Genomic DNA, 20,846 nt, shown 5'->3' on the forward strand with positions numbered 1-20,846 from the left:
GGGGTCCAAGGAAGAGGGGAATCCAAGGGAGGTTTGGGAAGGGCCAGGCATTTGCTAAGTCACTGAGCCAGGATTATCTTTGTAAGATGCAATGATGCCCCTGACACAGTCTTGCTTGCCATCCCTAGACCCTGCAGGACCACAGCCTGGTCATGACCCCTGAGCCCCTTCTCTGCAGAGTGTCCCAGCCCCAGGACTCTCTTCTGGGCCTTCATTTCAAAGGGGAATGCTTTGGAAGGTGGGGGAGACCCACTGCTACTCCTCACCTCTGCAGCTCTTTCTCTACTTGCCGCTGGTACAAGGCACCTTCTCGCAGGATGGCTGCGGTATTCAGCTTGACTGGGATGTTGTCAGGCTGTGGGAAGGGGAGGGGCTAGCTGGGAGGGTGAGGGGAGCCTTGGGAGCAGCAAGTGCCCCTCCTGTCCTCCTGCCCTTCATACCTGCCCCTGCCCAGCTGCTTCCCTCTGCCTCAAGGGTGGGGCTGTGCTCAGGGCTCTGAGTCCCCAGCTCTGGCTATCTGAGCCTCCAGGGGCAGAACAGGTCAGGAGGGGTAGGTGCCCCAGGGAAAGGGACCTGACCAGCCAAGAGCACCCCTTACCCTGAAGAAGGTCAGCTTTGGAGTCTTTTGGATTCTGGGCAGGACTTGAAGCTGCAGCTGCTTCTTGGAGTCCTGTAAGAGTCAGGGTGGAGCTGGCAGCCTGGCACCTGTGACTTCTGGGTCCCGCCAAGTACACCAGATGAGTGATTACCCAGCACCCCTGAGAGGCCCAGTCCACTGCCCTTCATCCAGCTGCCCATCCCACCCCAGACCCTCAGGGCAGCATCTCTGTTCTCCAATGCCCTCCCAGGCCTTGCTGGAGTATTGGGCACCCCGCCAGGAACAGGGAAGGTGCAGGGCCTGCTGAGCCTGGGGACAGTGGTTCCTAGTCAGGATAGCTCGACCTCGGGGCTCAGTGTCTATTTCCTCAGCTACCCCCCAGAGCTGGGGTCTGGCTGCCCGGTGACCTCTGCAGGCTGCTCCCAGAGTCTGTCTGCACCCGGTCAGCCTCCCACTGCTCTGCTGACACACCCCAGGGTGGGTGCCACAAGCTACAGTATAGGGGAGGAGCTGGCAAAAGGCCCCCTGTGAGCACTCAGCCATCACAAGCCCCCATGGCATGCTGCTGTGTGGGGCGTCCACTCCTTGGCCAGCCCTAGCTGCTGGGTGCCACCTCTGTCGCACGGCTGCTGCCCGGGGGTGCATGCTCCTGAGTGAGCATCCAGAGTACAATTGTTCTTTGTCCTCTTTCTTTTACGTTTTCCTTGTTGGCAAACATATCTTGGCTTGTTTTTTGGAAGTAAGTGCTCAGTATGGAACATCTGGGAACACCCAGAGGTAGCAGCTATAGACATATGTCTATGCTTGCCCACTTAGGAGCCAGCATAGCAGCAGATTTTGTCAGTGTGGCTCAAGGGTCATTTTCCCCGTGTTACCAGGAGTCTGCCCTCCACAGCACCCCTTGGGAAAAGGCTAAGTGGCTACTGAAATGGTGTTGGGGGAACTTTTTGATGACATGAGAAAATGCCACCCTACTGACTGGTATGGGGACTTGGAAAGCCAGTGGTACCTGTGTTGGTGGCTCCCAATGTGATCTGGGCATGGCGCACCGCAGCTCCTCCATGTTTGCCTTCAACAGCAGCTCCTGCCACGATAACACAGCGCTCCAGCCCCACCTGCCGCCACCCAGTGTCCTCAGGGCCACAGGAGGACAAATGCACCAATCAACATCCCCCATCCCTCCCCTTCCCCACCTTCCCTTCACAGGCCCCTGTGGGGGTCTCTGGGAAGGCAGGGGTCACACACGGCCCACCTCAGCCTTTCTGCGATTGTATCTCTTGACTATGTCCAGCTGCTGCTGCTCCTTGGGCAGCTGGTAGGTGCTCCGAGGGACCTGGTGGCATGGTGGGAGGAAGAGCCTATGGTCAGCAATGCCAGGGCTGGGGCAGAGGGGAGGTGGGTGAAGGGGCAGGTGGTGTCAGTCAGCAGGGGGGATGGTGGCTTGCACCAGAGGAGAAGCAGGGCTGGAGAGAAAGCCACTGAGCACTGACCAGGACCTGCTGGGCAGTGGTGGTCATCGAGGGGAGGCAGAGGAAGAGATCAGGCCATTATTGGGTCTGAGGTCTGGGGCTCAGCTTGGGATGGGGTGGGCAGAGAGAGATGTGGGCCAAGGCACTGAGGGCCATCAGCTTGGATGAGCTACCTGCTTGCGGGAGGAGCAAGAAGGGAAGGCAGTCAGCTCTCAGGTCACTGGAGGGACAGGAGATGTCTGACAGAGAGTGTCCTCTACCCCAGCAAAGTGAGCTGCCCTTGAGGTGACACTACAAAGACTAGGGCAGCCCAAGCTGTATCCCTGGGTCCAGGCACAAGAGGCTGTCAATACCATGGCGGGCACAGTGCCCATGGAGGAGCAGGAAGGAGCCAGGTTGGACACTCTGAACTCCACACTCCTGTATCCATCCTCCTAACTTCATGCCATTTCCTTCCAGTGTCCAACAGGCAAATTGTTGAGCCCGCCCCTCCCCCAGGCTGGCCACCCCTGACCACTGGCCACCCCTGACCACAGAGGCCTCCTCAACACCTCTGTCTCTTACCACAACCATCTCCACTCCAGCCCACTTGCTTCACAACATCACAAACTGCCCCCCAACTTCCACCATGGCCACAGCAGCTGGAGGGACTACATGGGCCCCAGCCTGCCTCAGTATGCATCCTGCTTCCCTGCCCCTCCAGGCTCCTCCCCTCCCCCTTCCCTCCTCACAGCTGCCCTAAAACTGCTGGGCAGGGAGGGCACTACCCCAGGGCCTTTGCATGTGATGTGCTCGCTGCCTGAGACAACCCAGGGCTCACGTACTCACTTCTTCCACATCTCTACTCTGTGGCACTTCTCAGGAAGCTTTCTCTGACCACACTATCCAGAACCACAACCAGCCCAACACTTCCTATCCCCCTTTTCTGCATTATTTTTTACCCTCAGTATTTATCACCAATTAACAGCAAATATTTTATTTATCCTGTTTTTTTGTCTGAGTTCCCCACTGGAATTCATGTTTCCTAAAGTCATAGTGCCTGGCACATACCAGGCATTCTGTAACTATTTGTTGAGTGAATGAATGAGTGAACTGGAGTGGGTCCTCAACCCAGGAGGGCAAGGGGGATCCTGGGTTGGGAGGGCAGGGAGGGCAGAGAGAACAAGCCTGCGGTTCCAGCACAGCCACCTTGTGGACTGCAGGGAAGGTAGATGCCCACTGACACCTTACAGCTTGTGCTGATGTGCAGCTATAGAGCAACGCTGGACGTGGTAAGTGCCTTAGCTGGGGCTATGTCAGGTGGGGGCGGTGAGGGGAGAGAGGAAAGAGGAGAGAGAGAGACAGAGTGAGAGATCCAGCTATGTAGCTGGCAGGATGACCTGAGGAGGTCATCAAACACACTGAGCCCTGAGGAGATGGGGTCAGAAGTGCTGAAGATCCTGCAGATGGGCAACTTTAGGGTTGTTCAGCAATAAGGCCCCTGATCATCCATCATCCATCCACCCATCCATCGACCCATCCATCCATCGACCCATCCATCTACCCACCCATCCACTCATCCATCCATCCACCCACCGATCTATCCACTCATCCATCCATCCATCCACCCACCCATCCATCCATCCAACAAGTATTCACTGAAGTTCTGCTCTGAGCCAGGACTATGCCAGGCATCCAGAATATGGGACAAATAAGATGCACGAGATGCAGGAGGCAGACAGTAACCAGGCCCACCAGTCACTAAGCACTGTGCACTCCAATAAGTGCTATGAAGGGAAGGAGATGGGTCAATGAGGAGGATGCTAAGTGAGGGACTTGACATGGGGGAGGGACATGCAAACCTCTCTGGGAAGAGGGATTTTAAGGAGACCTGAAGGATAGTGGGAATCAGGTGGGACGTTGGGACCCCCCCCCCCAGCACCATCTCCCTGCACTCTTGTACAGTCCTCAGTCCTGCTGAGGACCCAGATTGGTTTTGGGAAGCTGAATCCATCACCGTGCTTGGGGTAGAGCCCATGACCAGTCAGGACATTATATTCCTAATCATGGTGATCGGTGCGTGGCAGGCATGAGACCTAAGCTGGTCCAGTCAGAATTTTCCAAAGAATTCCTGGCCCCGGGTGTCCTCTCTAGGTCCTGGATGGTGTTGAGTGTGGGGGTGAGGCTGGGGTTTTGCTACAATAAAAAAGGTTAGCCCAAAGATGAAGTGGGTCACCACCCACTGAGGAGAGCAGGGCAGAGAGAGTCACGGAGCGGCTGAGCGGGAGCCTGGTCAGTTGTGCTGCAGCCTGTCGTACCGCAGCCAGCGCTCCACGTCTGGGCCAGTTTGAACTGCGTGTTTCTTGTTACTTGCAATACAAGGCATCCCACATGACATGTCAGCAAGGTCAAGGGAGGGAGAGGAAGAGACTCTAGGCAGACGTGACAGATGAACAGAGGCCCTGAGGTGGGGACAGGCACGACTGGGGCACTTACATCATCGCCGGCCCATGGCCGAAGAGCACACCATGTTCTACATGTGTGATAATCAACAGGGAGGGGGTGGCACATTGCACAGGGCCTGACAGCCCCACTTGCTGCCTACTGAGGGGGCCACAGTGCGTGTAGTGCAGGAACCTGCTGGGTGGGCTCAGGGGGCAGCTGGGCTTCCCTGTCTGTAGGGGTGGGGGTGGGGCACTGTCATCAAATGCTCCTGGTCTGGTCCAGCCCACCCTTGGCCCTGGGAGGAGCCCAGCCCCCCACTGACCCACAGTCCATTCTCTCAGCTTGGACATCTTGACAGGGACAAGCCTGTGCCCATCGCGAATGCCTGCACTCACTGGTCTCGGCTTGGCCACCATGGGGACTGGCTCCGGCACTGGAATGGCACGGGGTTTGGGGGCAGTCAAGTTGAATTCCTTGGGCTCTGTGACCTTGGCCTTGGTCTTCGAAAGAGGGGACTGACTGGCTGGCACTCCCTCCAGCTGGGTGATCAGCTCTTGGACCTCTGGCTGCCATCTTGAAGGCAAAATGGAGAAGGCCCTTAGCGTCACTTCCTGACAGGTCAGAAGGGTCAACCTCAGGGTGAGGTGATGAGGGGTCTGACAGCTCCTCTTCATGGAGTGCTTACTACTTGCAGGCATGACACTGTTGAAACACACATGTCAGCATTCCCTCATACAGATGAGGAAATGAGGCCCAGAGGCATTGGTGTCCTGCGCCACACTGGTGAGTGGGGAGCTGGGAGGATAGGGACAGCTCCACCACAGGAATCCTGGGGCTCTGAGGAGCAGCAGCAGTTGGGACAGGGAGATCATCTGGGAGCAGATGGCACAGGGGAAGGAAGCCAGGAGCAGGAAAGGGAGCTGTGATCAGGAAGGAACGTTTTAGAGCTGCACTGCTGGCAATGAGGGAGTGGGGCTGTGGAGCCACAGGGCAAAGCCCATCCCCCACCTGGGTACAGCCTCAAGTGGGCATGCCCTGGAGCAGGGCCTTGCCGGGCTGCTCCAAGGTCTGGGGCTCCCCCTTCCTGGCTCCACACCCTGTGTGGGCATAATCCACCATCACCAGCCTGTCCAGCGGTCCCTGTACAGTTTGAAATAGCTCCTGCCTCACCTTGAGAGCCATGGCCAAGGGCCAACAGCAAGTGGGGTATCGGGAGGCACTCTGGGGAAGGCCCCAGTGCCCCCGACTTCAGGGTAGGCAGGGGAAAGGGGCAGCAGGTTTGTGCTAGGGCTGGTCCCAGAGTATGCAGCAGAAGCCTGAATATGGAGGCATGTGCACCGGAATCAGGCCGAGGAGCTGCTGGGAGGCCACCTTGCAGGCCCAGGCCATGGTGGACACCCTGTGAGTGGGCAGAGAGTCCAGCCTGGGTGGCAGGTAGGGGTACCTGCAGGGGCTTGTCCCTCGTTCCTTTGGAGGTTCATCCCAATTACCAGCTAGGACAGAGGATTTCCCCTCGGTGAATGAGGCATCTCCAGGTCCCCCATTGCCCAGGGCCAGGTCTTCCTCTGCCCACAGGAGGGGCTTCCATCTTCTCGGGGCCTCTAGGTCTCCTGTGCACAGCTGGCACCTAACTGATCTACTTGTGCCAAACTGTCTGCCCGCAGGAAGACCAAGTGGCTTCCCCAAGTCCTACTGGAAGGGAAACAACTTGGAGGCAGGGAGTCCCCCAGCTGCACCCTGGCCCCAGCAGGCCTCTCCATGGAGGACACCAGAGAGATATTTTGGCCTGAATCCACCAGGAGCTGTGCTGCTGGCTTCCTTGGCTTCCCCGCCCACCACCCACCCCTGCACGCTTGGGACCCGCAGAGGCCGAGCAGCCCCTGCACGGTAGGTGGGCCCCAGGGCAGAAGGGCAGGTCCTGAAATGACCTGTGGCCACGAGGCCCCGCCCAGGCACCGGTTAGCCACCTGATGTGGAGAGAGCCCACTTTCCCCCCAGGGGCTGCGGGACCAGCTGGGACTGGGTTGTCTCTGTGCCTCTCGCCCCAACACAGAGCAATTTCTGACCAACTGTGCATTGAGCTGCCGGAGGCCCTGAGGCTGCGGAGGTCCTGGGGTGGGGTGCAGGACAAGCATCAGGGCCAGTACCCCATCCAGCCCCACCCACCTAATCAGGGGGCGGAGCCAGTTCTCCTCCACGTAGGCCGTCTCATAGATGAGGCTCCATTCGTCCTTGATCCACGAGCACAGGTTCAAGGGGTTGAAGAAGAACCCAAGGAACTGAAGGAGGAGTGGGAGCTCTCAGGGGCAGAACCTGGGGCATACTGCTCACCTGGGGAAGCCCCCAGTGCCTGCTAAAGGGAGAGTCAGGGCAGAGGGGGCCAGAGTGGGCCACAGTGGCACTGCAGGTGCTGAGAAGAGACCACAGCCCTTAGGACATCCCTCCCTCCCTGTAGAGTCCCGGTGTATGGTCCAGGGGTGGGAAGGGGCTCCACCCTGCTCACCTGCCCCAGCCCAGTGAGAGCATGCCTTGCCCGTGGAGGTCCCTGTGTCCAGCCAGCTCCCCAGGACCTAGCAGGCCCCATACCCACTTCTGGGCAAGTTGATGGTGGGGACACATGGACAGCTTCCTCCCTCCCCTAACCCTGGCTCTGGAATTCCGAGAATGAACTTGTACCACTTTCTGCAGTTCACCCTCTGGCCTTACTCAGGGCATTTCCAGCACTGGGACTGAGGCAGTTTTCCCAGGCCAGGGCCTGGCATGCTGCCCAGATGGGCAGGCCCTGAAGTGCCCTTGGGATGGCCCAGATCCGGCCTTGGTGGGGCCTCAGGGTTCTGAAGGCCCTTCCCAGCTCCTGGAGCCACGTCTAACAGATTGAGCTCCAAAAGACACAGGACCCATTTAGCTTCCTATATGGAGCCCAGCCAGCTAGGGGAGCTGGAAGATGCACTTCCGTTAGACAGGACTGTCATCAGCCCCTGGAGGTGACCGTCTGTGCAGTGGGGCAAAGGCTCAGGCTTGGGGGGGGAGCCCAGCCTAGGACCCCGGGTGGGCTGCTCTGTGGAGGATGTCTGGGAAGCTGGAGACACCCCCTGCTTGGAGGGCTTGTCTAGTCAGTTCCCTGAAAACCAGCTAGAGGGGGAGGCAAGGGTGCTAGGGCTGCTACAGGCTCCAGCACCACATTGAGGTCACCAGGAGAACCCCGGGGGGCAGTCCCAGAAGCACACCCTGAACAGAGGCTATGGGAGCAGGGGGTTCACTGGGAGGTGGCCCAGGAAGCTTCAAGCTGAGCGAATGGTGGTGGTGGTAGGCTGGGGGGCGGGGGCAGCTGGGCCTGTGGTCTCTGCTGTGCCTCCCCAGGTGACACCCCCAACAGCTTCCACTCAGGCTGCCAAACCCTTCCCCATACAGAAGCAACCAAGGGCTCTTCTAGAGACTCCTGAAGCTTCCCTTCTTGGCAGCCCACCCACCTACCTGCCCCCACCTACCTGGGCTTTCCATGCCTGCAGAGGGTTTCTTAGCCCCTTGCATGGCCACCGCCTCATCACCCCTCCCTAGTTCATCTCCATCTTTTCTGTCTGCCACTACTCCCTGCATGAAGGGGCAGCTGGCCGCCAGGTGGGATACTGGGGACTTTGCTCCCTTCTTCCTGGCCCAACCCCATTAGGGCAGGTCCTTTTTCTGCTTTCTCAGGTCCCCTGGGACTCAGTATTGCTACTCCTACCCAGCCCTCCATCCCCAAGCCCTCGTCCTCACACTCAGCATCTCAGCTGGGCTGCTGCCCTACCAGGATACATCCTGCCCACCCCCGCACAGATAGGGCTGTCTGGAGTGAGGCCCCTGTTCTCATTGGGGTGCTACAGGGCAGCCCTACCAGGGAACTTGCTGGAGTAGGGGTGGGGTTCCAGGGTGGGTCTGAAAAAGCCCTCTGGCTGTCTCATGGATTCTGTGGAGCCAGTAGGACCAGCGAACCCTTCCAGGTGCTGTCTCAAGGCCTCTCTTCCCAGGGTAACCAGCAGTATCTCCCGTGGAGGCCACAGGCTGATGACCTTGACCTCAAGAACCAGCTCGGGCACATACCATACTCACTGCCACATCACTCCTGACCACAATGGTGATAGCACCCAAGGTGTGGACACAGGGTGGCCATCTGTCCCCAGTAGCTTGCTGCCCCTCTTCAAGATCCAGGCTAGCCTCCTCCTGGAGCACTGAGGCAGGTGGGGGAAGCCTAATGGGACCTGTATTGCCCAGTAGGGCACACAGTGTGGGGCTGAGGAGGGAACCTCCTACAGGGACAACACCTCAGCCCTACAGCTTCAAAGTTCCCTTAAAGATTTGTGTGGGCTATTTCCACAAATCTCCTTCCAGAAGCTTTCTTGGATAGTAACTGCCGAGGCACCTGCATAGGGGGCACTGCTGGCTCTGGGTACTCTGTCCTGGGCTGGCTCTTTGGGGCTCTGTGGGCCAAGGTTGGTCTAGGGCCAGTTTTACCACTGTGGGGCCCAATGCAAGATGAAACATGGGTCCTTGTTCAAGGACCCATGTTATAAGAATTTCACGCCTGTAATCCTAGTACTCTGGGAGGCTGAGGCGAGTGGATCATTTGAGCTCAGGAGTTTGAGACCAGCCTGAGCAAGAGCAAGACCTGTCTCTACTAAAAAAATAGAAAGAAATTAGCTGAACAACTAAAAATATATATAAAAAATTAGCCAGGCATGGTGGCACATGCCTGTAGTCCCAGATACTCAGGAAGCTGAGGCAGTAGGGTCTCTTGAGCCCAGGAATTTGAGGTTGCTGTGAGCTAGGCTGACACCATGGCACTCTAGCCCAGGCAACAGAGTAAGACTCTGTCTCAAAAAAAAAAAGAATTTCAAGATGCTGAGAGCAGAGCATAAACCAAAGTCCAGGCCCTTCTGACCTTGGGGAAGCTGGCCCTGGGTTAGTCTCAAAGTGTCTTTCAGAAAATGCCATCAGTTTTGCTTCTTTTTCATAAAAATGAAGCCCTTGCATAAGATAACTAAACAAATATATATCTTCCATGAATTACTTATGTTTATATGTAGATAGGAAAACTTGTCATTAAAAAATAAAATGCTGGCTTGGGTCAGCACCTTCTCTTGTTTCATCTGTTAGGTGGCTGAGTTGTCATGTGGGCCACCAGTCCTAAGTCTCTGAGGCTTTGACCCCAGTGAGCTCTGCTGCTGCTCCAGGTCCCCACTTCTCCAGAAAGGCCTCAAAGTGCTCCTGGGCCTGAGGGATTCCTGCTACCTTACCCAGGGAATAGCTCTTCCAGGTTGGCAACTGCCCCTCCAAGCACAGTGAGAAGTAGCAAGCAGTGGCCAAGAGCCTAGGCCAAGAATTGGCTGTGCTACTTGCTTGCTGTGTGACCTCAGGCAAGTTACTTAATTTCCCTGTGGCCCAGTTTCCTCAACTGTGGGATGAGTACCATGTAGGAGCCACTTCACTGGGTTGCTGTGAGAGTGAAGCGAGAACAAGCACTGAGTGCTTGCAGAGAAAGCCTGGCCCACAGCAAACGCTCAGCAAGAGCTTGGCCAATGAAGTGCAGAAGGCTGCAGGCTCAGACATTCTGGTCCTATGGTCTGAAGCCTAGGTGTCCCAGCTTTCTACAGAAAACTCCAGACAGGCAGTGGCATGAGCTCTTGCAGGGTTCCCCTCAGCCCCCTGAAGCTGCACAGCTACCCCTGCCCTGCCTAGGATAGAGGAGAGGCTATTCTGAGCCTGGAGTTCGGTCATGAGTAAGAAGAGGGAATCGAATTTCTCCAGAGCAAAAAGGAGCATATCCACCTTGATGAGGGTGTCAGTTGGTCAGTGGGTTTTTTTGTTTGTTTGTTTTCTTGGTCTTCCTATGTTGCCCAGGCTGGCCTCGAACTCCTGGGCTTAAGCGATTCTCCCCTTAGTCTCCCCAGTAGCTGAACTGCTGGTGTCACCATACTGGTCTTGTCAATTGGCTTTAAACAAAGAATAAACCCACCAGAGTTTCTTTCTTAAAATCAACCAGAAAGGTGAAAGGTCATGGCTGACAAGATAGACTTTTGAGTCGCTCACCTTGCACACCTTGACGGGAGGCTGGGACTTGATGATGTTACAGAAGAGCTGGAAGCCGAGCTCCTCCAGCTGGAATGTGGCCAGGTAGCAGATGACTAAGGAAACAGGGAGGGCGGAGCATGGGGCAAGAAGGGCACCATCCTGACCCCCAGAGGGGATGCCCCAGCATTTGATCTGGGGGGGTGGTCTGCCAGAGGCTAAGGGACGTCATAAGTGCACCTCAGTGGCAACAGAACCAGAGCCCAAGGCCTCCACCACGGTGGGAGCACGGCCATAGGCAAAATGATAATCTAACACAAACAACACAAACACCACTGTCTTATACACGCCGGGCATTTGTGGTTTTCATAGCACTTCCACAAGTATTATGATATCTCATCTGATAAGTTCTCAGAACATACAAAGTTTCCCTGGGTAAAAGTGAAATAATTTTGGATTTAACTTTGTTAACTCTAGAGGTTGAACTACCTCAAGTCAACTCCAACTTGAAGGTGCCTGGGCCCAGCGGTTCCTTTGAGGCAGGGCCTGTTTGAAACGCCCCTGCGTGCAGTGAGATGCTGCTGACCCTGAAGCCCCAGCTGGGCGGTGATGGGGTCGGGGAGCCTCCCAGGACTCCGCAGCCCTTACCCGCCTCTCTGCCCCTTCTGGGCAGGGTCAGCATGGCCAAGTGTAGGGTCTTAGGGCTGGACCAACTCCCCCTGGCAGTGGCACTAGCCAGCATTCTGCCGACAATGGTCACCCTGCCTCAGACAGCCATCAGAGGCTGTGGGAAGCCCAGGCAGAGACAGCTCTCATATTTAATCCTCCGCAGGATGGTCCAGACTGTGGCCATAGGGCCTGTCCTGCCCAATGGCCTTGGGGTTGGGAATGCAGCCTGAGGAAGCCTCCTCATTTTGCTCAGGCAGGCCTTCTGGGGGCATTGTCTCTCTACCTGGCCATGTGTCCTCAGGGGCAGCAGGACTGAGGTCTGTCTGCCTCAAGCCTGGCCTTCAGTGAGCCTGAGGTATCGGGGACAACACATCCACCCTGGTCCATCTGCGCACAGGGCAGCATGAGGATTGAGTGAGGTTGGGGGCTGCGGAGAGGCAGGAAGCGGCCTTCTGCACAGGCCTGAACAGTGCCCGCCCACCGGCTCCTCGTCAGGCCGTTTCTGGCTGCAGCTGACCATCTGCGGCCCCTTGATCAGGAGGTGAGGCGCAGGCACCTACCCCGGAAGAGGTTGTAGTCAGCCCACAGGCAGAGTCGGCCATCCCGCACGTAGAAGGCGTCCACCACGATGGTCAGCAACTTCCGGTACTCAAGGCACCCGGACAGAACCTCTAAAACAAACGCCTGCTTCTGGGGGCTCAGGTCCTGCAAGAGACATAGCAGGGAGGGGCACTGCCCGGCCAGGCGGAGGAGGCCGCTCCAGCTCAGGGTGACGGTGGAACACGGCACCAAGGCAAGTAGGGGACAGGCACCCCCACGGGTCTGGAGGAAGTCAGTTAGCGGGACCCTCCTTGGGCAGCTGGCAGTGCCCACTGAGATCAGGAGCTTGGGATCCCCAGAGATGGGACCCACAGGGTCTCCTGAGCTAGTGATAGCTATGGCAAGGTGTGTGAACAGACAGATATAAACGTGGAAAACGATGAGAAAATTTTGAAAAGACACAAAATAATAAATATTGTGATTCTCCTTATACCTGAAAAGGCAAATTCATAGAGACAGAGAGTAGAATGGTGGGTGCCAGGGGCTGGGGGAGGGGATGGGGTTTAGTGTTTAAGGGTGACAGAGCTTTAGTTTATGAAAATAAAAACGTTCTGGAGATAGATGGTGGTGATGGTTGCATGACAATGTAAATGTGCTTAATCCCACAGAACTGCACACTTAAAATGGCTAAAATGGTATATTTCCATCATGTGTATTTTACCACAATAATTTTAAAAAGTGAGTTCATATAAAGGTTTTCAAATGAATGAATAAAAAATAACCAAAGGCCAGGCATGGTGGCTAACACCTGTAATCCCAGCACTTTGGGAGGCCGAAGCTGAGGATTGCTTGAGGCCGGAGGTTTGAGGCTGCAGTGAGCTATGATGACACCACTGCACTCTAGCCTGCACAACAGAGCAAGACTGTATCTCCAAAAAGGAAAACAAAAACAATAACAGCAACAAAACCCAAAAAGAATAACATATGAGCAAGGAATCTCTCTGTAAGAGTTTATCAAGCATAAAAGCAAAACAGGTGGGTGTTACAGGCCAACAGAGAAGATCATGTCCTTTCTGGGGAGGGAGCAGTGTTGGAGGGAACTGACTTTTCCCAATTTACACCTCAGATCATCTGGGGCTCATAACCTATGTGTGACTTGTTTGTGTATTCACAAAAGTAACCCTGTTTTTGCAAAGAAGAAAGACAATAAGAACATCTAGTGTCGTCGGCATGGCAATGAGAAAGGCTGGGGTGATGGATGCCCGGGGGTCCTTCCCGAGAGCAATCTGGAAGCATGTTTCAAGAAGCTTGTTTCCCATACCCTTTAATACCAGTAATTACACTTCTGGAAATCTAAGGAAACCATTCAGAATGCAGAAAATAGCCACATATAGGTAGTTCAGGGCAATGGTATGTGCAGTTGTGAAAATGGGAAAACCTAAATATCCAACACTTATGTTGGATCAAACATAATCTCTCCATGCTGTGGACAAGTATAATGCATTAAAATCATGCTCCTGGAAAACTTATGAGGGGCCAAAATAGTCACTGCAACATAAAAAGAAAATGTAGACCATGATACCAACTGATGCAAAACTTGTACTGAGAGAGGGAAATGTAGACACTATTAACAGCATGTGGCTTTGCCTCTATGTTCTGCTTATTTCTCTACATACATCTTCTCCTGCAACTGTCATGTGCTACTGTGTTTCCCTGAAAATAAGACCTACCCATAAAACAAGCCCTAGCAGGATTTTTAAGCATTTGTGCAATATAAGCCCTACCCTGAAAATAAGACCTGGTGGTGGGCGTGGCTACGCAACGTATCTGCACAACCCGTGCATTTTGTCTCAGAGCGGTAGAGAAGACGAGCAGCCCTTCTCATCTGCCCCATCATGACAGTTACTATCCCAGAGGTGCGGGCAGCCCCACCAACAAGGTCGGCTCCCCCTGTCAGGTCCCGGCCATCCTGTGAGTGCTGCAAGCTGAGGCTTTGAGGAGAAAATAACACATCTCCTGAAAATAAGCCCTAGGGTGTCCTCTTGAGGAAAAATAAATATAAGACCCTGTCTTATTTTTGGGGAAACACAGTACTTCTATAATGATTTAAAAATTAATGGGTTTTTCTTTCAGCCAGTCCCTCCCTGTTAAAAGATTCTGGAGGTGCCAGACTCCTTTTCCAAAATCCTGCACCCAAGTACACTCTGAGCAGTGAGTGTGTGGGTGTGCTGCTGACCTCACCAGTAGTGTCATTTAAAGCTTTTTATTTTGCTAATCTAATAAAGAAACATTGGTATCTCATTGCTTTATTTAAAAAAAATTTTTTTTTTTTTTTTTTGAGACAGAGTCTCGCTTTGTTGCCCAGGCTAGAGTGAGTGCCGTGGCGTCAGCCTAGCTCACAGCAACCTCAAACTCCTGGGCTCAAGTGATCCTGCTGCCTCAGCCTCCTTAGTAGCTGGGACTACAGGCATGTGCCACCATGCCTGGCTTACTTTTTCTATATATATGTTAGTTGGCCAATTAATTTCTTTCTATTTATGGTAGAGATGGGGGTCTCGCTCTTGCTCAGGCTGGTTTCGGACTCCTGACCTTGAGCAATCCGCCCGCCTCGGCCTCCCAGAGTGCTAGGATTACAGGTGTGAGCCACCACGCCTGGCCTATTTAAAATTTTTAATGTAATAGTGAAATTTCCATATGTTTACTGGATACTGTTCCTTCTGTGAAATATCAATTTACATACTTGACTAACTTTTTTTATTGGGATAACATCTTAATCAGTTTTATAAGCTCTCTCTATATTAAGGCTATTAAAAGTTATTTGTTTGGAGTTTCTAATTTGCCTTTTAAATTTGTGTAGAATATTTTTAGCATATAGATCATGTAGACGTTTTACTTTTTTTTTTAGGTCAAATCTATCTTTTCCTTTGTGATTTCTTCAGTTGTTTTTATGCTAAGAAAACAACAGGGTAATGAGATAACTTGAGGGATCCTGGACAAGCCACATGACCTCTTGGAGCCTCAGTTTCCAAACATGTGCATGAGAATATTCTGGATATTGCTCTGGCCGACAGTGTTGTTCCCATTCCCTCTGGTGTCACCCCTGCAGTGCGGGGCTGGGAGCCTGAGAACTACATTCCACAGTCAGCTCTGCCTCTGGAGTCCTGGGTGCAGCGTGGGTTCTGCTAACAAGATGCACTCTCAGGAGAGATGAGAGGTGCAAGGGAGGGGGACACACCTCTTCCTCCCTCCCCAGAGATGATAGGTGCTGGGCTTCCCAGATGAGCACGCTGCTCACTCCCTGTCTCTCCCCACCCTTGGGTGGCAGGGAGCTGTGCCAGAGTGCCCTGCAGTCCCCAAATCGCTGGGACTGCTGACATTAATTCCTCTAGCCCTTCCAACAGCTTTAAGCACAAGAATCCTTGTATTAAATCCCTTTCTCCTGGAAGTGTCTGGACTGGCAGTAACATTCTCCCGCTGACAACCCTTTGTTCTGGGGCCCCCTGTGGGCTCCTCCTCCTCAACTGTTTCATATTGGAGGGTCTCAGGCCTCAGTTCACCCACCCTGTTTCTTCATTATCCATGCATACTGTCTGGGTGATCTTATCCAGTTTCGAGGCTGAAAATATGTTGATTCTCAAATGTACACCTGGCTGGCATCTCTTCCTGAACTCCAGAAACCTCCATCCTGCTGCCTGGCCACCCCCCTGACTTGGATGTCTGGTTGACGTCTCAAAATTAACTCATCTGACCGACCCTCCTCGGCTTGACTCAACGCACCCCCCAACCCTCCCAGTTCAGCAAATGCAAGTGCCTGCTCCCAGCTCAGACAGAACCTCTTTACGTCTCGCTCCATGTCCAGTTGGCTTCTCCCCTCACTGCTAATCAGTCTGTTCCAGCCCAGAAGTCAGAGCAATTCTTTTTTTTTTTTTTTTGAGACAGAGTCTCACTCTGTTGCCCCAGCTACAGTGCCATGGCATCAGCCTAGCTCACAGCAACCTCAAACTCCTGGGGCTCAAGAGATCCTACTGCCTCAGCCTCCCGAGTAGCTGGGACTACAGGCATGTGCCACCATGCCTGGCTGATTTTTTATATGTATATTTTTAGTTGTCCAGCTAATTTCTTTCTATTTTTTTTAGTAGAGATGGGTCTCGCTCTTGCTCAGGCTGGTCTCAAACTCCTGAGCTCAAATGATCCTCCCATCTCGGCCTCCCAGAGTGCTAGGATTATAGGTGTGAGCCTGGCCCAGAGCAATTCTTTTAAGATGGAAGTCAGAGCATGTCTGTCCTCCTTCAGAACCTTTCAGAAGAGTTCTCACAATTGCCAGTGAGGCCCTCTGTGGGCTGGCTCAACTCCCTCTGAGTCCTCCCTGCCACTTTCCAGTCACCCTGGCCTCCTGTTTGTCTACTGTGTAGGACATCCCCTTGGGGAACTGGCTGTTCCCTCTGCCTGCCATGCTCTTCTTGGCACACGTGCTCCTCCACTGCCATTGAAGGCGTCCCTGAGCACCCCTCATGTCATGGCCTGTCCCAGAAGCACAACATTGCTGGTTTTGCCAGGGAGAGAATAGAATGACCCGCCTCCACAGGAGGTTGAGGGGACCCAGTGACTTCTGTGAGGGCAGACCTGGCACAGAGAGGGGCTTGGCGGTGAGGGCCCCTCCACTTGGAGTGGTGGCTGTGCCTGGCACCCCGGGAGGGGCTCCTGCTCAGGGCCGGCTCTGTTTCCTTCTCAGGTTCCTTAGGCTGCTAGGCTGTACCCATGCCAGAGGGCACTGGCCCTACTCAGGCACTAGTACCCCCTTTTCACTTTCTGCATTTGACAAAGGGGGCCCAGGGCAGACGAATCAGAGAGCAGTGATTCAGCACGGCTGGCACTGAAGGATGCCCTGAGTCAGCATGGCCAGAGGTAAGGGCTGATGACTTTGCAGGACATTGCTGACAACCTCCTCTGCCTGCCCCAGCTTGGACAACAGCAACTGCACTTCTCATCAGTTGTGTGGTGTCTGGGAAGTATAAACATGCATTTTTAATAAGGTCAGAGCCTGGAGCCCTGTTGTCATCAGGCCCCAGGCAAGGCCGGGTGGGCAGGGCTGCGCTGGGCTGGAGGAATCTGGAAGATGTGCAGCCAAGTGGGAAGCCGGTAAATGACAGCCTGGTCTATGAGCCAGCTGGGCCCATGGCCAGGTCCTTACCACTAATGCTGGCTGGCAGCTGCCAGGACGTGCGGGAGTCCAGCCTGTTCACAGAGAGGGACTGAGGCCTGGGGGTAGTGGGTGAGGCTGACACAAGGATCAGAGGGCACCAAGCACTAAGCCCTAGATCAGGCAGCAAAGGGTGGTGGGTGTAGGCTGGGTGGTCTCTCCCTCCCTAAGGAGGCACAATGTGGCTCTTGATATGCAGCTGGCTCCTAATTCTGTTGCCCAAGGATCTTTGAGTTTGTGATAAAGTCTTGGGCCTTAGCCAAGTTCAGGGCTCCTGAGTCCCCACTCAGGGACCTCAGCCAGCCCCCAGGGAGAGCAGCAAGCTTTCTGATAGTGAAGACTCCAGCTCCCCTAGAGAGTCACTCCGCATTCCCAGAACTGGGCTTGTCTGCTGGAACCACAGGGTTAGGGCAGGGGGCAGGAAGGGGCCTAGGGGCTGATTAACCACAACACAGGATTTGTAGTTCATGTCACCAATACCTGTTAATTAGTGATGCAAAGACTGAATCAGAAAAGTAGGCAAGGGAAATTGAGGCTGCTGGATGTCCACACAATATTCCTTCTCCCCTTGTTCCTACCTAACAGAAAGAATGCTGCCCTGTTGGGGTTGGGAACATGCCCAGCTAAAAGCACATTTTCCAACTCCCCTTGCTAATAGAGCCATGTAACAATAATTGATGAGATGTAATGGCAAATTGCTAGGTGTGGCCTCCAAGAAGCACCTTGAAGGGAAAGCAGATTCAGCTGGCATATACCTCGTGGTGTTTCTGTTTCCCCTCTCTGCAACTGGGATGTGAATGCAAAGATAGAGGTGGGACAGCCATTTTGTGACTATGAGGTAAAGTACATAGTAGGGATGGCTGAGTGAAGAGGAAGGGGAATGAATTCCTAATGGCACCAAGGGGCCGTGGAACCCACTTTGGACTGGCTGTCTGAAGATTGCTTCTGCCTTTGCTTTTCTGGATTCTACAATAGCTAAACATAGTTTCCTAACAGACAAAGGTCCAAGCACATGATTCAAAAAGAAATACATATTGCTTCAAAACTTATGAAAATACAACAAGAGAAATGTTGATTATAAATACACAAAGCTCCTTTTCACATCTATTTGATTAGCGAAGATAAAAAAAGTTTGCCCGCACACTTCCCAAGGGCATAGGGGAGCAAGGACTCACTACCTGCTGGGGAGGGCAGCAACACGTAAGTCTCTGTGGAGAGTCAATTGACAACACCGATTGATATCACAGGGGCCAATACTCTCACAAAAAGAGTCTGTGCTTTCTGGGACTTGACCCAGGTGCAGACGGACTCCTGGGCCAGTCATCCCCGGTGGTTTGTAACAGACCTTATCTTCAGATCCTTAACTTCATTATATCTGCACAGACCATATTTCCAAATAAGGTCACATTCACAGGTACCCAGGGGTTAGGACTTCAACATATCTTTTGGGAGAACACAGTTTAACCCCCAACACTGCCCTTCACTTCAGCCTGTGCCCTGGACTCTCGGCACTGCCAGTTTACGTGTTGTGTAATTTTCTGGTAGGTGGTAGTCTCGAGCCTTGAGGCCTAACAAAATCTGTGAAGTACAATGATTTTTTGACAGCTGGAGAAGAAAGTGAGCTGTCCAAACTGGGTCCATGTCCAGTGCAGCATTCCACTTTGAGGTATGAGGGACTTTGAAGCAATCTGAAAGGACCAGGGCATCTGAAGAGCAAGCGCCCTCCCACCTGACACAGCTACTCCGCAGGCCTCAGAGCTGGCCTGGTGCCCTGGATGTATCAGGTATGTCCACTGCTGCCAGTCTGCAGCTGGAATGGGGCTGCTGGGCTCCTGTGGAAATGCACATGCATGGCCATCACATGGTAACTCACCAGGTAACAACCAGGTCTCACTCAATATTATAGTTGTAAAAAAAAAAATAAAAGCCTCAAAAGAAACCCAAACTATTCATTGCAACAAATTCATTTTTCTGTAATGGTTACTGTCAAGAAATAGGACATTTTACCATTTTTTTACTTGAGGAGGGGCCCCCTTTCCTTGCCAAGGTGCTGTATGGGCTGAGCAGGCCAGGGGGGCATCAAGGGGGAAAGTGCTCCAGGTGGAGGGAGCAGCAAGTGTGGGGGTGGGGGAGAGCACTCCTCTAGAATGTTCTAGAAACAATAGGAGACCAGTGTGGCTGGATTGGAGTGGACGTGGGAAGGGCAGGCAGAGTTGAAGGTAGAGCTGATGATTGACCAATGTGGGCTAGAGAAATGGGGGCCCGGGAAGGCTTCAGGGTCCCCCGAGCAAAGAGAGCTGCTGATGGCTGTGCTGGGGCTGCGAGATGAGCAGCTTGGCAGGGGTGGAAAGGGGTCATGCCAGAGGTGCCTGTGGGACATCCTGGTGAGAGGCTAAGTTTGCCTTCTCGGGAGAGTGGCCAGGGCTGGAGGGAGGAGCTCGCTGTGCCGAGCTGCAGGAGGGCTTTCCACTGGGGAAGAGGAATGCCACTGGGGAAGTGTGAGCTGGGGCCTGGCCTTCAGCTGCTTTCATTATTTCCCCCAAATGCTTAGGGTCTCAGGGAAAGATCTGGGGGCCAGAGGGGTTCTGAGTTGGGGGTAGGGAGGTGCAACCACCCAAGGGCCCTTAATTCTGCAGACAATGTAGACCACAGTGGGATGTCACATCCCCTGAGTTCCAGCCAATGCATCTTTTCACTAGAGTCTGGTCTGACACGTTCTGGGTGCCAGGAGCACCTCCCAAGACAAAGAGGGGGTCTCTGTGGAAATCACTGTCAGCCACCATTGTGATTTGGCGTCTCATCCCAGGCCTCAAGGAATGCAGTTGCTAGGAATGAACTTGATGCTGTTTCCTGGAAAGTGAACAGCTAGGTGCAAGTGGCATTGACTCGCCCTCCCGCGGGCTCCCAAGCAGACACCCTGACCCTACCTTCAGGGAGCTGGATGCGGCTTCCAGGAACTGCTCAGGACTGTCCTTCTCAGGTTTGAATTTGTCCAGTTGCTCAATCACCATTTCAACACATTTCCCGTAGTAGGCCATCCTCCCAGGGCAGGATCCTAAAGACAAACCATTAAAGGTCACACACTCTACAACCTCTGGGCTGCCAGCTTCATTGGTGCCAGAAGTGGCCACAGGACACTCACCAACAGGGAGTCCACCAGGGTGCCGGGACCTAGAGCAGTGAGGACAGTTGGATGCGAGTGGGGACCTGGCTCAGGTAACCCGAAGCCCACTTCCTGGACTGTCCCTCATGGATCTTTGCAGCCCAAGAGACCCAGCCTGGCCTTGGTGAGTCCACCCTCAGGCCCCCCACTCACCCACAGCCCTGGCCCTCTCTGCCCTGTGCCCCAAAGTTTCTAGGCTTCCAAATGCCCCCCAATCCCATGGCCATGGATGGGGTGACCCCAGGGAGAGGCCCAGGTCTGAGCAGAGGTACCTTGTGATCTGGCTTCTGAGTGTCCCTCAGTTTAGCTGGGAAGGGTGACTGTTCACCCCTGAGGGGTGGCAGGTTCTGGGTGAGGGTGACCCAATCACAAACAGTTGGGGCAAGAAGGGTCCTGGGGTCCCAGGTTCAACACCTCCATTTCAAAGATGAGGGGACTAAGACCCAGAGAACACGAGCAGCTGGCAGGAGGCCAGGTCTCGCAGGGGCACTGAACATTCTGGGATTGCGCCAGCTTGGGGAGGATGGCTTACCCAGAACCCCTCCCTGGATGACCTTAGAGAAGCTGCTTGGGGTGAGTCTGGGACCCCTTGAATCGGCTCTAATGACTAGTGGCCCCAAACTGCCCTCAGAAGAGGGTGGAGCTTGTCAGCAAAGGTTCTTATCCTCTGACACCGTTTGTAGGTTTGGGGTCTGGTTGGACCACTTAGGATAGTGAGTAGTAGCCACGGGCTCCCTT

General features: G+C 54.0%; 1 protein-coding gene across 1 annotated transcript in view; it reads right to left on the reverse strand.

Moving 5' to 3' along the window:
- The window catches only part of CFAP99 (cilia and flagella associated protein 99), a 31,027-nt gene extending 11,031 nt beyond the window's left edge, over positions 1-19,996 (reverse strand). Inside the window, exons 1-9 of the mRNA XM_012737414.3 lie at positions 19,873-19,996; positions 11,766-11,910; positions 10,558-10,652; positions 6,658-6,770; positions 4,887-5,064; positions 1,851-1,931; positions 1,608-1,682; positions 599-670; positions 267-355 (exon numbers count right to left, since the gene is read on the reverse strand). Of these exons, the coding sequence (XP_012592868.1) occupies positions 267-355; positions 599-670; positions 1,608-1,682; positions 1,851-1,931; positions 4,887-5,064; positions 6,658-6,770; positions 10,558-10,652; positions 11,766-11,910; positions 19,873-19,983 (959 nt within the window). The 5' untranslated portion in view covers positions 19,984-19,996. The remainder of the gene's footprint in view (positions 1-266; positions 356-598; positions 671-1,607; positions 1,683-1,850; positions 1,932-4,886; positions 5,065-6,657; positions 6,771-10,557; positions 10,653-11,765; positions 11,911-19,872) is intronic.
- Positions 19,997-20,846: the final 850 nt, after the last annotated feature.

Source organism: Microcebus murinus, chromosome 16, assembly GCF_040939455.1.
Source record: "Microcebus murinus isolate Inina chromosome 16, M.murinus_Inina_mat1.0, whole genome shotgun sequence".
Lineage (NCBI taxonomy): Eukaryota > Metazoa > Chordata > Mammalia > Primates > Cheirogaleidae > Microcebus > Microcebus murinus.